Genomic DNA, 14,141 nt, shown 5'->3' on the forward strand with positions numbered 1-14,141 from the left:
AAGAAAAGAAAAAGACAAGAGTTATTACACTTTGGAACTATGGCATATGAATCAGTGAGATCCTGAGAGCTAGGGAGTTAAACAGCCCCAGTATTGGTAAGAAGTGGCAGTGGAAGCTGCGGTTCTTGACCACTGAGCACATGCTGCACTAACAGTCTAATTCCCTGATAAAGTACAATGGCAGAAAGTATTTCCTAGTTAACTAGGGAGATGAGAAATTAGTGACATGTTACATATGAGGTGGACTTTTTTAAAGAGAATTTCTTTTTACTAGACTATTAAAACATTTCCCTTACTTTGAAATGACACACATCTGCCTTTCTGAACCTGAACTAGAGTACAAAATATTGTTCTTCCTCATCTTCTCACCTATATTTAATCTATAGAAGGATTTGACATTGAAAATTAAAATTGAATGAGTCATCTTTTTTTTTTTTTTTTTAAATCACGCTAAATGTGTGTTTGCGTGCGCTCGCTCATATGTCTGCCTTCCATATTGAGACCTAACCTGGTACCTTTATATGTCAGGGTTGGGGCTGGGAGCTCAGTACATGTTAAGTAAGGGAAGGAATAAATACCTGAAGAATATGGCCTTTGGCATTGGAAAGATCTGGGTTTAAAGCCCAATGCAGTTGTATAACCTGGAATGTTACCCAACCATTGGACTTTAGTTTACTCATTGGTTGAACAATTTGCAGTGCTGGGGTAGAACCTAAGGTTTCTTAAATGCTAGGCAAGTGCTATTCCACTGAGCTAAATCCATAGCCCTTGCTCAGTTGTTTTAATTTTGGGGGGGGGGGTACTGGGGATTGAATTCAGGGGCACTCAACCATCGAGTCACATCCCCAGCCGTATTTTGTATTTTATTTAGAGAAAGGGTCTCACTGAGTTGCTTAGTGCCTCACATTTGCTGAGGCTGGCTTTGAAATCATGATCCTCCTGCCCTTAGCCTCCCAAGCCACTGGGATTACAGATGTGTGCCATTGTGTCCGGCCCTTGCTTAGTTTTTAACATTTACTTCCTGGGATTGTTCCAGAACATAAATTAGATGACAAACCAAAGTACCTGGCAGTCACTCAGTAAATACTAATTCCTTGTTGTAAGAAGAGATGCACTGGTAAGCCATCTTCTTGCTTAAAGAGAGCTGACTTTAACTTGTTAGTGTCCTGTGCGCCAGTTTGCATTTTCATGTAGCCTCTATGCTTCTTTCCTGTAGACCTATGGGAGTCGTCAGATTGTACTAGAGAAAGAGGAAACGGAAGAGCTGAAGCGGTTTGATGAGCCAGGTTTGATTCTTCTTGGCTTTAAGCCCTTGCTAATGCTGAAGAAGCACCATTACCTGCGGCCCTCCCTGTTCGTTTACCCTGAAGAGTCCCTGGTAAACGGTAAGTAGCATAGGCCAAGAATAAATGAAGGACTCTAACACAGGACACAGTTTATTGAGCCCCATTTCCTGAACGGGTCCTGCTTGGACACTGTATAGGAGATGTTAATGGGATATTTTGGAAGTATTTTATGTTCAAATTTTGGATATCTGGGACTAAACAAAGTTAAAGAGATTTTTTTTCAGGACCCTTAGTATATTGACATGTATTGTGAAAATCCAGGAAGGGCTATGAAATTGAAGATTTTTAAAACATTTTCCTGTGGAATTATTTGAGGCATCAGACAAGAGAGCAAAAAAACTCAAAAGCTCCCACAGCCTTTTCTCTGTTAGTGGCCATTAAAGATGATGTGGCTGGGCATGGTGATGCACTCCTGTAATCCCAGCAACTTGGGAGGCTGAGGCAGGAGGATCATGAGTTCAAGGCCAGTCTCAGCAAAAGGAAGACGCTAAGGAACTCAGGGAGTCCCTGTCTCTAAGAAAATACAAAATAGGGCTGGGGATGTGGCTTAGTGGTTGAGTGCCCCTGAGTTCAATCCTTGGTACCCCACTCCCTCAAAAAAAAGGGAAAAAAAAAAAAGATGTGAACTCTGCCATTATGTGTACTGGTTCTTTCCAGACCTCTGTTCCTTTGTTCAGTAGGAACCCCCCAACCCTCCCACCCCCAGTTTGGACCTGATTAAGTTTTCCTTAGTGTTTGGAGCTCATGTTGTTAGCCTAATGTCAGTAAAGTGAACTGACCTTAATAATTCACACTCCTAAAGAGCGTGTTTGAGGATTCCAATCCTGATTCTTTTTCTTTCTGTGCCTCTGTTGCCCTCACATTTCCTTCATCTCTTGCTCCCACACCCTTTACCTATGGAAATGTCTTTAAAGAAAATGGAAGAGAGGGGCTGGGGATGTGGCTCAAGCGGTAGCGCGCTCGCCTGGCATGCGTGCGGCCCGGGTTCGATCCTCAGCACCACATACAAACAAAGATGTTGTGTCCGCCGAGAACTGAAAAATAAATATTAAAATTCTCTCTCTCTCTCCCTCTCTCACTCCCTCTTTAAAAAAAAAAAAAAATGGAAGAGAAATCGTGAGACATTTGTTTTCTAGGAAGCTCAACCCTGTTTAGTGCTCTGCTTACCAAGTGTCTGGAGAAGGCGGTCTTAGCAGTGTGCAGATACACACCCCGCAAGAACACCCCCCCTTATTTTGTGGCTTTGGTGCCACAGGAAGAAGAGCTAGATGACCAGAAAATTCAGGTGACTCCTCCAGGTACGTAACAGATTTCCAGGGCTCCTGAACTTTGCCCATGCTTTTGAATCCCTCCTGAGGTCCTGATTCAGGCCTGCTGAATCACAGTTCCCAGGAAAAAGGCCTGGGAAACGGGTATTTTTAAGTTTCTTAGGTGAACGATGTGCAACCAGGTGAGGCCACCACATACAGTTTGGTTGAACAGTGCACAGTATGTCCGGCCATAGCTAGGGTTGAGAATTGTCTACATTTGGACTATTTGCGGGTTACTGACAGAAGTTCAAGGCCTCACTGCTGACACCTTTTCTTTATTGAAAGCCATGTTTGTTACCCCTTGTAATGCTTAATGTTTGATTTATCTCCTATATATTCACCGTGGTGGTGGAAAGAACATGGATTTTGAAGTCAGGCTTGACTCTGTCCTTTGCTTGAGTGTCTGAAAGTTTGCTTTCCTTTATTTCAGATCCATGTCTGCCACTTGTTAGCTAGCTAACATGGCAGATAGCTTAAGCTTTCTATTTATATTCTTTATCTTATAGATGGGAATTCTGGAACATCTTTCCCTCAAGATCGTTTTACATCTGAGATAAGTTACTATGCAAGTTCCAGGGCTGAGAGATGTAGTTCCATGTAGAGTTACTGGCTAGTGTGCATGAGGCCCTGCACCATGATGGTGCTGGTGATGATGGTGGTGATGGTGGTGATGATGGTGATGATGATGTGAAGTGCCTAGCACAAAGTAGTTGGCCCATGGTAGTCTACCTTCTCTAGCCATGTGGATAAAATTAACTTTATAAAGTAATTATTAGATATATTTTTAATCCTGGTCATCAGAATACTCAGTTTTAAGCTATTATCTCTCAACTCCAAATTCACCCTGTTAGGATTTGTACTCCTAAGGCTGAGATTGTTCAAACCCAGGTAGCTCTCAGGCTGTGTCAATAGTAGCTGCTAGAGGGAGGCCAGAGGGCAAATGAAGGAAAGAGACTTATTTCTTCTTGTGGGCTCAATGCTGTCAGCATTGCCAGCAAGGATCCTTCATCTGGGGGCAATTCATTATAGTGTCTAGATTTTTCAATCCTTCTAGAACCAGTCAGTAACTCTACCAAGATCGCCCTAATAATCTTTATCCCTCACTTTTTTATTTTTAACCAGATGTTGGAGGGTAGAGAGAAAAAAGGAAAGACATTGAAGCTCAGAGGAGCTGGAAGTTAACCCTCAGTGGGGAGGCACTCTAGCTGGTTCTAGATATATCAGAAAAACTGGAGAGGGACTGAGGATGTAGCCTAGAGATAGATGCATGTTCAGCATTCTTGGGTTCTGTTGCTAGCACCAAGAAAAAAAAGATGGGGACTGGTGCCAGGTACCTCTGCTGCCAGGTACAGAATTTTTCCTTGCTGGGTCAATATAGACAGGAGCAGTGAATATATAGGAAGGGATATCTCTCTTGCCTTCTGTTCTTCCTCTGGAGTCAGGGCATCCTAGGCAACCAGGTGTCAGCTGGTAAAGGAGAAATGAGATTTGCAGGGCCCTAGTTACAGTATTGCAGGACATAGAGGTTGAATTTGGAACTGAGACAGACAGCTACAAAACAAATGTCAGAAAACCTACCTCCTTTTTTTAGGCTTTCAGCTTGTCTTCCTACCTTATGCTGATGATAAACGGAAAGTGCCTTTTACTGAAAAAGTCATGGCCAACCCTGAACAGATAGACAAGATGAAAGCCATTGTTCAGAAGCTGCGCTTCAAATACAGGTGAGCACTCAGCAGTCTTGACCTTCTTCTGGAGGACCTTCTGAGTTGAGTCAACAGAAATTCAAGGTAGCCAGGCATGGCAGCACCTGCCTATAGTCTAACCACTCACCAGACTGAGTCAGGAAGAACATAAGTTTGAGACCAGCCTGGGCAACTTAGTGAAAGCCCCCATTTCAAAATAAAATTTTTAAAAGGTTGGGGCTGGGCGCATAGCTCAGTGGTAGAGCACTTACCTAGCATTCTCAAGTCCCTGGGTTCTATCTCTAGTACCAAGAGACCAGAAAAAAAAAGAAAGAAAGAAAGAAAAAAGTTCAAGTTAGGCATAGGCCATGAGAATATGATTTTATCCTTTTTAGTTAACTGGTAAATTGTGACTTCTTGTTGAGAACTTGTAAAAAGCTACATCAAAAATGGAAGTTCTAATCATACTGAAGACACTGGGAGTGTGCTTATAGACTTAGAAAGTCAGATTAGTTGGTTGAACAAGTTCAAAAACTAGCAGTAGGGGAAGATTCTTAGTTGGTTTTCTCCTCGATTATGTTTGTTGTCACCCAGTGAGAAATTGTTACAGGCTTTAAAGAATAATTATGTAATTTAAATAATTTTCTTTTACGCACATGATAGACCATCTTTTAAAAGCTTGCATGTTGTAACACCACACATAATATTTTTCACATTTTTGTTTTTTGGTTTTTTTAATATTTATTATTTTTTAGTTTAGTTAGACACATTATCTTTATTTCATTCTTATGTGATGCTGAGGATCGAACCCAGGACCTCACATGTGCTAGACGAGCACTCTACCGCTGAGCCACAATCCCAGCCCCTCACATCTTTGTTTTTTATTATTTTTTTGTGGCGGGTACTGGAGATTGAACCTAGGGGCACTTAACCATTGAGCCATATCCCTAGCCCTATTTTGTATTTCATTTACACAGGGTCTCACTGAGTTGCTTAACACCCCACTTTTGCTGAGCCATTGGGATTACAGGCATGTACTACTGCACCTGGCACATCTTTTTTTTTTTTTTTATTTTTTTTTTTTTTTTAGTTTTTTTTAGGCGGACACAACATCTTTGTTTGTATGTGGTGCTGAGAATCGAACCTGGGCCACACGCATGCCAGGCGAGCGCGCTACCGCTTGAGCCACATCCCCAGCCCCATATATTTTTTTTAATATTTATTTTTTTATGGTAAGAACACTTAACATGAGAGTACCTTCTTAACAGATTTCCATTTGGCATTATTAACTATAGGTACAATGTTGTTCAGATCTGCATTGTTATTCTAGCAGATCTTTAGTACTTATTTTTCTTGCATAATGGAAACTTATACATGTTAAATAGAAATTCTCAACTTTCCCTGCCTTTATCCCTAGCAAATGCCATTCAGCTCTCTGCTTCTATGAGTTTGACTATTTTAGATACTTCTTTTAAGTAGGCAATATTTGTTCTTCTGTGACACTGGGTTACTTCCCTTAGCACTATATCCTCAAGATTCTTGGATGCATTGCTGGGGATTGAACCCATGGTCTTGTGCATACTTGACAAATAGTCTACCACTGAGTCCCAGCCACAGCTGTAATCTTTCTTTTGTTACTCATATGAACCTTGAAAGCTTGGATTTGTTTTCATTTTATAGATGAAGAAACAGGGTTACACCAGGCATGATGGTACATACCTGTAGTGCTAGCACTCAGGAGACTAAGGCAGGAGGACTGTTTGAGCCCAGGAGTTGAAGATAATGAGACCCTGTCTGGAGGAGGTGAGAGAGGAGAAAGGAAACAAAAAGATAAAGAAACTGAGACTTATAAGAGCAAAACATCTTGCTAGGACTCACCCAACTAGAAAGAGATGGAGCCCATTCAGCTTTACAACTGTCTAGATTCACACCCTCTTTTTTAATTTTTTATATTTTTTGAACTGGGGATTGCAAGCACTTTACCAACTGAGCTATATCTCCTGAGCTATATTTTTGTGTATGTGTGGTGCTGATGATCGAACCCAGTGCCTCATGCATGCTAGGCAAGTACTCTACCACTGAGCCACAATCCCAGCCCTAGATTCATGTCCTCTTTACCCCCATTCCACTGCTACTGCATACAGGAAGAAAGTACACTCAGGATTCTGAATCTCCCTCTCCCCACCATCCCTCCTTTATCTTTCCTCTGTATTTACACAGCCCTACCTCTTCTTGTTCTGGTTCTGGCCATGGCCATGGTGTCCAGTGACAGGGAGCAGGTTTGATTTGAAGTTAACTTTTGGATCTCTAGCATTAGATAAAATCAGCGAGAGAAGTTGATTTGTGACAGGATTCCCAAATATTTTACTTGGAGTGTTTTTTCAGCTGGATTTCTTTAATTTTATTATTTGTTTTCATTTTTAAAATGTTTAACTTGTTATGTTTTGATTTGTTAATATTATTCTCATTGTTTTAACAGAAGTGACAGCTTTGAGAACCCAGTGCTGCAGCAGCACTTCAGGAATCTGGAGGCCTTAGCTTTGGATTTGATGGAGCCTGAACAGGCAGTAGATCTGACATGTAAGAATGTTGGACTGACTCAAGAAGTCGTTTTTACTGGAGGCCTTCTTTTTAATTTCTCTCTGATCTAGTAATGTGGATGCATTGCCTAACTCTCTAGAGACTGAACACCATCATCTAGGCTATCTGCTTGAGAGATTTTTCTAGACCTGATTAGAATGCCTGGGAATGATTCTGCAGTGAGACGAGGAGAGAGTGCCAGGCTCCTGAAACCTGCTTCTGAACTAGGCCACCTCATGCCTGCATGATGGTGGAAATTAAATAACATAATATTTATCAAGTGCCTACCATGTCCCTGAACTGTTGTCCTACGTGTTGACTCATTTAATATTTGTAAGTATGAGGTAGGGGCTTCAGTTGTTCTGATTTTACAGAGAAGGGAGTGATTTGCCCCATGTGCAGGTACTAAATTGTGCAGACTCAGAATCCAGTGACTCCTGCCTGAGCCTGTACACTGCCCTCTGTGCTACTGCGTCTCCATCAGACTGTGCATGCTCTGCCATGAGAAAAGCCAACTTATTACCAGCTTTGCCTTGGCTTTCCAAGTGGGGCTTCTCTGACCTTGCTATAGTCCCCTTCTGATTGTGATTCTCTTACCTATCTGTTAAGAGGACCCAGGAAGTTTAGGGGCACAAGTAAATAACCACAGGAAGCAGATTGGATTTAATGAAGATTCGTACAAGGGTTAGAAAGATGAGAACAACTGACTGGGCCACTCAGCTTCCATGTTCATGGTCTTCTATACCAGGCACAAGTTTGTCATGACTGTGTAGCCACATCTGACAGAAAAGAAACACTTGAGTTAAGTAGCCCTTCTTTTCCTGTAAGGCCTTAGGCAATAAGAAGTATAGTCATCTTTCCATATCCTTGGGTTTCTCATACATTGATTCAGCCAACCATGAATCAGAAATATTTGCAAAAAATTGCTTCTGTGTTGAACATGGATGTGTCATTTTCCCTTAAATAACACAGTAAAACAACAATGTATTTATGTAGCATTTCCATTGTATCAGTTATTATAAGTAATCTGGGGATGTTTCAAAGTATACGTGAAGATGTGTGTAGGTTATATGCACATACTACAGCATTTTAAATAAGGGATGTGAGCATCTGAGGGTTTTGGTTATCTGCATGGGTCCTGAACCATCTCCAGTGGATACCACAGGACACTGAACTTGGAAAATGCTGGCAGGACTTTATTGAGTGTTTTCGTGGCCAGGTCACTGCTTTGAAGCAGGCCCTTCTTCCTCACCCTTCATCCCAGCAGTTAGGTGCTCTCTCCTCTCTTCTCCTAGAGTTGGAACTGGACAGGACACTGGGGTACAATACTCAGCTGGCCACTCTTCTGTATTTTCATTTTTCTAGTGCCCAAGGTTGAAGCAATGAATAAAAGACTGGGCTCCCTGGTAGATGAGTTTAAGGAACTCGTCTACCCACCAGATTACAATCCTGAGGATAAAGTTAGCAAGCGAAAACAAGGTAAGGAACTGGCTGTGGACATGCAGTGGGTTCTTTTGAAAAGTTATCTTCATGGTCTTATCACAGAGGGAGGGTAATGGCCTTTCAGAAATTTTTAAACCAGCTGGGCATCATGGCACATGCTTATAATGCCAGCTACATGGAAGGCTGGGGCAGGAGGATTGCAAGTTCAAGGCCAGTCTCAGCAACTTAGTGAGACCCTATCTCTAGATAGATGGGGCTGGGGATGTAGCTCGGTGGTAGAGTGCTTGCCTAATGTGTGAGGTCCTGGGTTCCATCCCTAATACTGCAGAAATTTGTCCCCTGCCGGGTGCGGTGACACACACCTGTAATCCCAGCTGCTCAGGAGGCTGAGATAGGAGGATCATGAGTTCAAAGCCAGCCTCAGCAAAAGTGAGATGCTAAGCAACTCAAACCCTGTCTCTGAATAAAATAAAAAATAGGGCTGGGGATGTGGCCCAGTGGCTGAGTGCTCCTGAGTTTTATCCCTGATACCCACCCCCCCTGCAAAAAAATTATCTCCTGAAAAAGTGATACATTGATACCAAACCCAAGAAGGGATCATGTTTTTGTATAATCTCACCAATTCTGGACTTTATAACTATTTTAAGATATTTATACAAAAATTGGTAAAGATACAATCAGAGATATGAAAAATCGTGCTCTAAATGCATAGTAAGAATTGTAATGCATTCCATGTCTCATATAAATTTAAAAAATTAACTATAAAAAAATGGTAAAGAGAAAATTATGTCCTGATTGTTTTGTAATTCTGCAAATATGAGTGAGATGTAGCTTTTTTTTTTTGGTTGTAGGGTTGTAGATGGACACAATACCTTTATTTCATTTACTTACTTTTATGTGGTGCTGAGGATAGAACCCAGTGCCTCACATGTGCTAGGCAAGCGCTCTACCACTGAGCTATAACCCCTGCCCGAGATATAATTTCATTGGACTGTTTTTTTTAAATATGTACTTCCTGTTCTTGGCATTTACCATTTTTTCTATTGGACTCTCCTTTTTATTACCTGGGAATCCAACATTTTCCTACTATGAGGCTCATGTTTATGGAGCCGGCACCTGGTGCACAGTCACCATTTTGGAATAATTGTCTTAGATTGTAATCTTTTGGGCTCTCTTGGTCAACTAAAGCCAGACTTGGGCATTGTTTACCTGACAAATGAGGAAAGGGCACCACAAGAGGGTAGGTGATTGCCATGGTGCTTTCTCCCTTTTGCATTAGGAGTGACTCCTGTAGTGCCCTGGGAACCCACTGGCAGAGCTCCTCACATGCTGACCGTGGGTTAGTGACAATGTACTTGTCTGCATGTTTGTCTCGCTCAGCCTGCATGTTCTTATCACCTGGTGCCTTGAAACTTAGTGTTTATAAATGCTTCCCCATTTACAAACACTTTTTCTTTTCTTTTTTTGTGATGCTGGAGGCTCAGAGCCTTGAGCATGCTGAGAAAGCACCCTACCACTGAGCTATGTCCCTAGCTGCTGTAAATGCTTTTTGAAGGAAAAATGGGAAGCAATTATTTGCTCACCCAGAGTGAGTAATTGTTTTGAGTAAACTCGTGATATTCATACTGCTGGAAACTCCCTTCTAGGTATGAGTTACATTTTTTTATTATATCAATAAATAAAGGTGTCTTGTCAAGATACCTGTCTTCCCCCATATATGTAGGTAGGCATCATAGCTTTATGAAAAATGGTTCACTGTAGCCTAAATCCTAAGGGTCCCCATTATGTGCAGTTGGGATGCCATTGGTAGCACGTTTAGTTCTTCTCTCCTGACCCTTTTCCCCAGATGATGGAGTTTCTGGAAGTAAAAAGCCCAAAATGGAGGTATCTGAAGAGGAGCTGAAGGCCCACATTGCCAAGGGCACGCTGGGCAAGCTCACGGTGCCCATGCTGAAGGAGGCCTGCAGGGTGCATGGGCTGAAGGGTGGGCTGAAGAAGCAGGAGCTGCTGGCTGCTCTCACTGAGCACTTCCAAGACTGATGCTGACCACACACCCTCCCTGTGGCGAAGTTGCCTGCTTTTGTTCTCACCAAGTTAAAGGTGTTTTTCCTGAGCTGGGAAGAGTTGCCTTGCAGAAGCTGAGGACTTTACATTTGAAACTTGTTGGCACAGAGACCGCATGGCTCTCTCACTTGGCTTATGCCTTACTCTATGTGAATAAAGAACCTTGACTTTGTACTGTGTACTGCTCTTTAGAGTGAAGGAGAAAGGTATGTCTGCCTTGCATCCAGAGAGCACTGGCCATCAGCTCTGAGCTTAATTTTCTCTCCTACTAAAAACACACATCATGATGGAAACAGAAACCAAAAACAGAAGGGATGGGGAAGGATGTCACAGTCAAGGTCATATAAGCATACAGGTGCTTCAGGAATGACAAGCCTTAGCAAGATTCACTCTCCCCATCCCTGTCCTCCCACTTGTTTTCCTTCAAACATGCTGTATACTAAGGTCTAAAAATCAGATTTCAGAAGCAATAAGAGTAACATTTTAAATTTTGGTATCATTTGCTTCATGAGTAAATAGCAACTTCCTCAGATTGTGTTCCTCTGAATATGCTATTAAAGTTTGAAGACATAAATTTTCTGTTTTCCTCAGAATTAGTTCCAGTATATGAGAAATTTTTTTTTCAATATTTATTTTTTAGTTTTTGGCGGACACAACATCTTTGTTTGTATATGGTGCTGAGGATCGAACCCGGGCCATACGCATGCCAGGCGAGCGCGCTACCACTTGAGCCACATCCCCAGCCCAGTATATGAGAAATTAAGAGTTATTTTTCAGAGGAGCATGGGAAGTTCAAGTTGAGAAGTCTAGTGTTAGGAGAACAGGAAGAAGAGGAAAATGTCTCTTCCTTTCTATTCTTCCTCCCCATCCCTCTAACTTCCTGGTGACTTTTCTGCTCTCTGATGCTCCTGCTTTTGAAAAATTAGCCTGAGGTGCCATCCCAGTTGGTGGCCATACCTGCAATCCCAGCTACTCAAGGAGGGAAAGCAATGTAAGGGTTTGTATCCTCTGAAGAGGGCTTGAGATTCAGGGTTTGTAGCTTCTGTGCTGGAGCTACAGACCTAGAAAGGGGGAGTATGTCGGAGGGCTAATTTCCTGCTATAAAATCTACAGCCTTGGATTATCTGCTCTGAGGTTTGTACATTTTTAAACCTATATTTGGTTTTTGTGTTTGAAAAGAGGTGTTATGGATTGGGGTTGTAGCTCAGCTTGCCTAGCACATGTGAGGCACTGGGTTTGATCCTCAGCACCACATACAAATAAATAAAATAAAGGTATGGTGTCCATTTACAACTAAAAATATTTTTTAAAAAGAGATATTACATTCTTTTGGCATTTATTTCCTTGGCAAGTCAGCAAGTCATTGGAGACGAAAGATTTTTCCAATTAGAAAGTGCTTAGTACCTGCTGATTCTTATTGTTGAGAAATTGGGCCATTCTTGTAAAATGAAGCTTGCTTGGAAGCTCTGGATTCCGGAGAGGGTCAGTCTACAAAGACAGTCATCTGCAAGTGAGAGGGTAAGAAAGTGCCATCATTGCACCCTTGTTTTTCAGCCCTGGGTGTCCTAGGTAGTGAGGACAAACCCTCCAATGCATTCCTGGTTGGCTTTTCTGGGTGCTCCTGAGTGACCTTTCTCAAATGTAGCCTCCTTCAAAGAATTCAAGGGACAAAGAACAAACACCAGAGCCCTCCTATGTGAATAATGTTAGAAAAAGCAGCACTCAAGGTCTGTAATAAATAGTAGTTGTAGCCAAGTGTTGTGGTGCACATCTGTAATCCCAGTGGCTTGTGAGACTGAGGCAGGAGGATCTCAAATTCAAAGGCAGTCTCAGAACTTAGCGAAGCCCTAAGCAACTCAGCAAGACCCTGTATCTAAATGAAATTTAAAAAAGGGATTGGGGATGTGGCTCAGTGGTTAAGTGCCCTGGGTTCAATCCCTGGTACCAATAAGATAGATAGATAGATAGATAGATAGATAGATAGATAGATAGATAGATAATGAAAGAACGAACAAGGCTCGTTGTTGGAGCAAATGCCCTTTTATTGAGGAACAGCTCTGCAAATTTATAGAGCCAGGGGTGGTTTGACAGGTTGGCATGGGGTGCTTTCTGATTGGTGGGTAGGATCAGGTGAGCCAGTAGGGCTAGTCTGATTGGTAGGTAGGGATCGTGTGAGCCAGCAGGGTTCACCATTGGATGGCAGGATCATGTGAGCCAGCAGGGCTCACTATTGGACAGCTCTTGGGGGATGGGGAAGTTAGTCTTTGGAGTCGGGTGACTCCCAACATTCCCCCCTCTTTGTTATTAATGAGAGTGGATGTTGATTCATTCTGGCTGCTTCCTGCTGAAATGGGGAGATGTGGGAGAAAGAGAGGAGGGAAGTAAGGAGCCCCCACAGGAGGACAGAGAAGACCAGTATCAATGAAGGTTCCTTGTCACCACAGATCCATGATGACGTCAGTCCATTTGGCATAGGTCTCAACTGGAGGTACCATCAGTAGCCAGGAGTTGGTAATTCCTGAGGAGAAGCTGGTTAAAAGCTTGATTAGAAACTTTACCCACCTGAGTCTGAATGAACTTTATGATAGAGGGAAGGAACAGGCACAGGGAGTTTTTATAGCCCAAATCTAATGGGATCTCTGGGTCTGCAAGCTGCCTTGTTGGCCCCGGGGCGGGGGGGAGGCTGTTAAGTGTTCAACCCTGAGAGGGGGGGGTGGTGGTGGTTGAGTGTTCAGCCTTGAGCCGGTGGCTTGGGCGTTTGAACTTGAAGCACACAGGGGATATAGAACCAGACAGAGGGTTTGAGAAGCCAGGTCATTCTGCAACTAACTTTGTTTGGCATGACCTGCAGGCTCTGCAGACCAGCCTGTCCTGCACCTAACACCCTCAATTCTACTGTTCATTCCTACAATCTAGCTCCCTCCCCTCTCTGTTAAGGCTGCTCTTCAAACTTTCTCCTACCTGGGTGTACCAGGTTGGTTCTCTCTTTGCCTTTCTCGAAGGTGGGCAAGGGAGGACAGTGGCCCATTGTTACCATATTTCCCTTTGAGAGCAGTCAGATCTCTCCAGGTTTTATAGATAGATAGATAGATTGCTTAGTAAGATAGATGGGTAGATCGTAGTTGCAACCTGTTTCTCTGATGATGTCTTCTCCGCCTATTGAGCTCCTCAGGAAGGAGGAAAGTCCACATTCAGATGTAATTGGACTTTTGAAAGCTCACAAGTCAGTAAATCTGTATCTTGACTCCATTGCATATATTCAAATGACCTTGGGCAATTGATCTAGCACGTCTGAGCCTTCGTTTCTTCCATTTCTTCGTTTGTATATCCCATTGAAAATCAGAAAATGTAAATGCACAGGGTGCTCACCAAGTACTTCTAGCTTCCACTGCCACAGACATGCTTTGATCCACCAGGTGGCGCTGTGAAGACTCCAGGAGCTGCCAGTAGACCTTGCACACTCCAAAGGTGCAGCCACACCAAGCCACCAGCAGTGATGGCAGCAGCTGGAAAGTAGACTCTGACTCTGTGGGGAGGAAACTCTATCAATCACGCCCACATCTCATATATGTGTGTTTACTCTAGGCCAGATGCAGAGGGAACATTCAGAATGGCACTCACTGAGATGTTAACTGTGGTAAAGGGACGATTTCACTTTTCAGTGTGTAACCTTCTGTGATACCTTTTTGTCACAGTAAAAGCTAGAAGAGGGCTGG

The 14,141-nt window shown here is 42.8% G+C and overlaps 1 protein-coding gene across 10 annotated transcripts in view; it reads left to right on the plus strand.

The window, feature by feature from the left end:
• Positions 1 to 10,604, plus strand: part of Xrcc6 (X-ray repair cross complementing 6) — a 51,050-nt gene extending 40,446 nt beyond the window's left edge. For 9 of the 10 annotated variants that reach the window (XM_077109333.1, XM_076855233.2, XM_077109332.1 and 6 more), the window contains 7 exons: positions 1,217 to 1,385; positions 2,483 to 2,644; positions 4,248 to 4,377; positions 6,818 to 6,918; positions 8,284 to 8,397; positions 9,641 to 9,700; positions 10,208 to 10,604. In XM_077109333.1, the coding sequence (XP_076965448.1) occupies positions 1,217 to 1,385; positions 2,483 to 2,644; positions 4,248 to 4,377; positions 6,818 to 6,918; positions 8,284 to 8,397; positions 9,641 to 9,700; positions 10,208 to 10,401 (930 nt within the window). In that variant the 3' untranslated portion in view covers positions 10,402 to 10,604. The remainder of the gene's footprint in view (positions 1 to 1,216; positions 1,386 to 2,482; positions 2,645 to 4,247; positions 4,378 to 6,817; positions 6,919 to 8,283; positions 8,398 to 9,640; positions 9,701 to 10,207) is intronic. The other variant, XM_077109334.1, reaches the window with a different exon arrangement.
• Positions 10,605 to 14,141: the final 3,537 nt, after the last annotated feature.

This window comes from Callospermophilus lateralis, chromosome 4 (assembly GCF_048772815.1).
Source record: "Callospermophilus lateralis isolate mCalLat2 chromosome 4, mCalLat2.hap1, whole genome shotgun sequence".
Classification (NCBI taxonomy): domain Eukaryota; kingdom Metazoa; phylum Chordata; class Mammalia; order Rodentia; family Sciuridae; genus Callospermophilus; species Callospermophilus lateralis.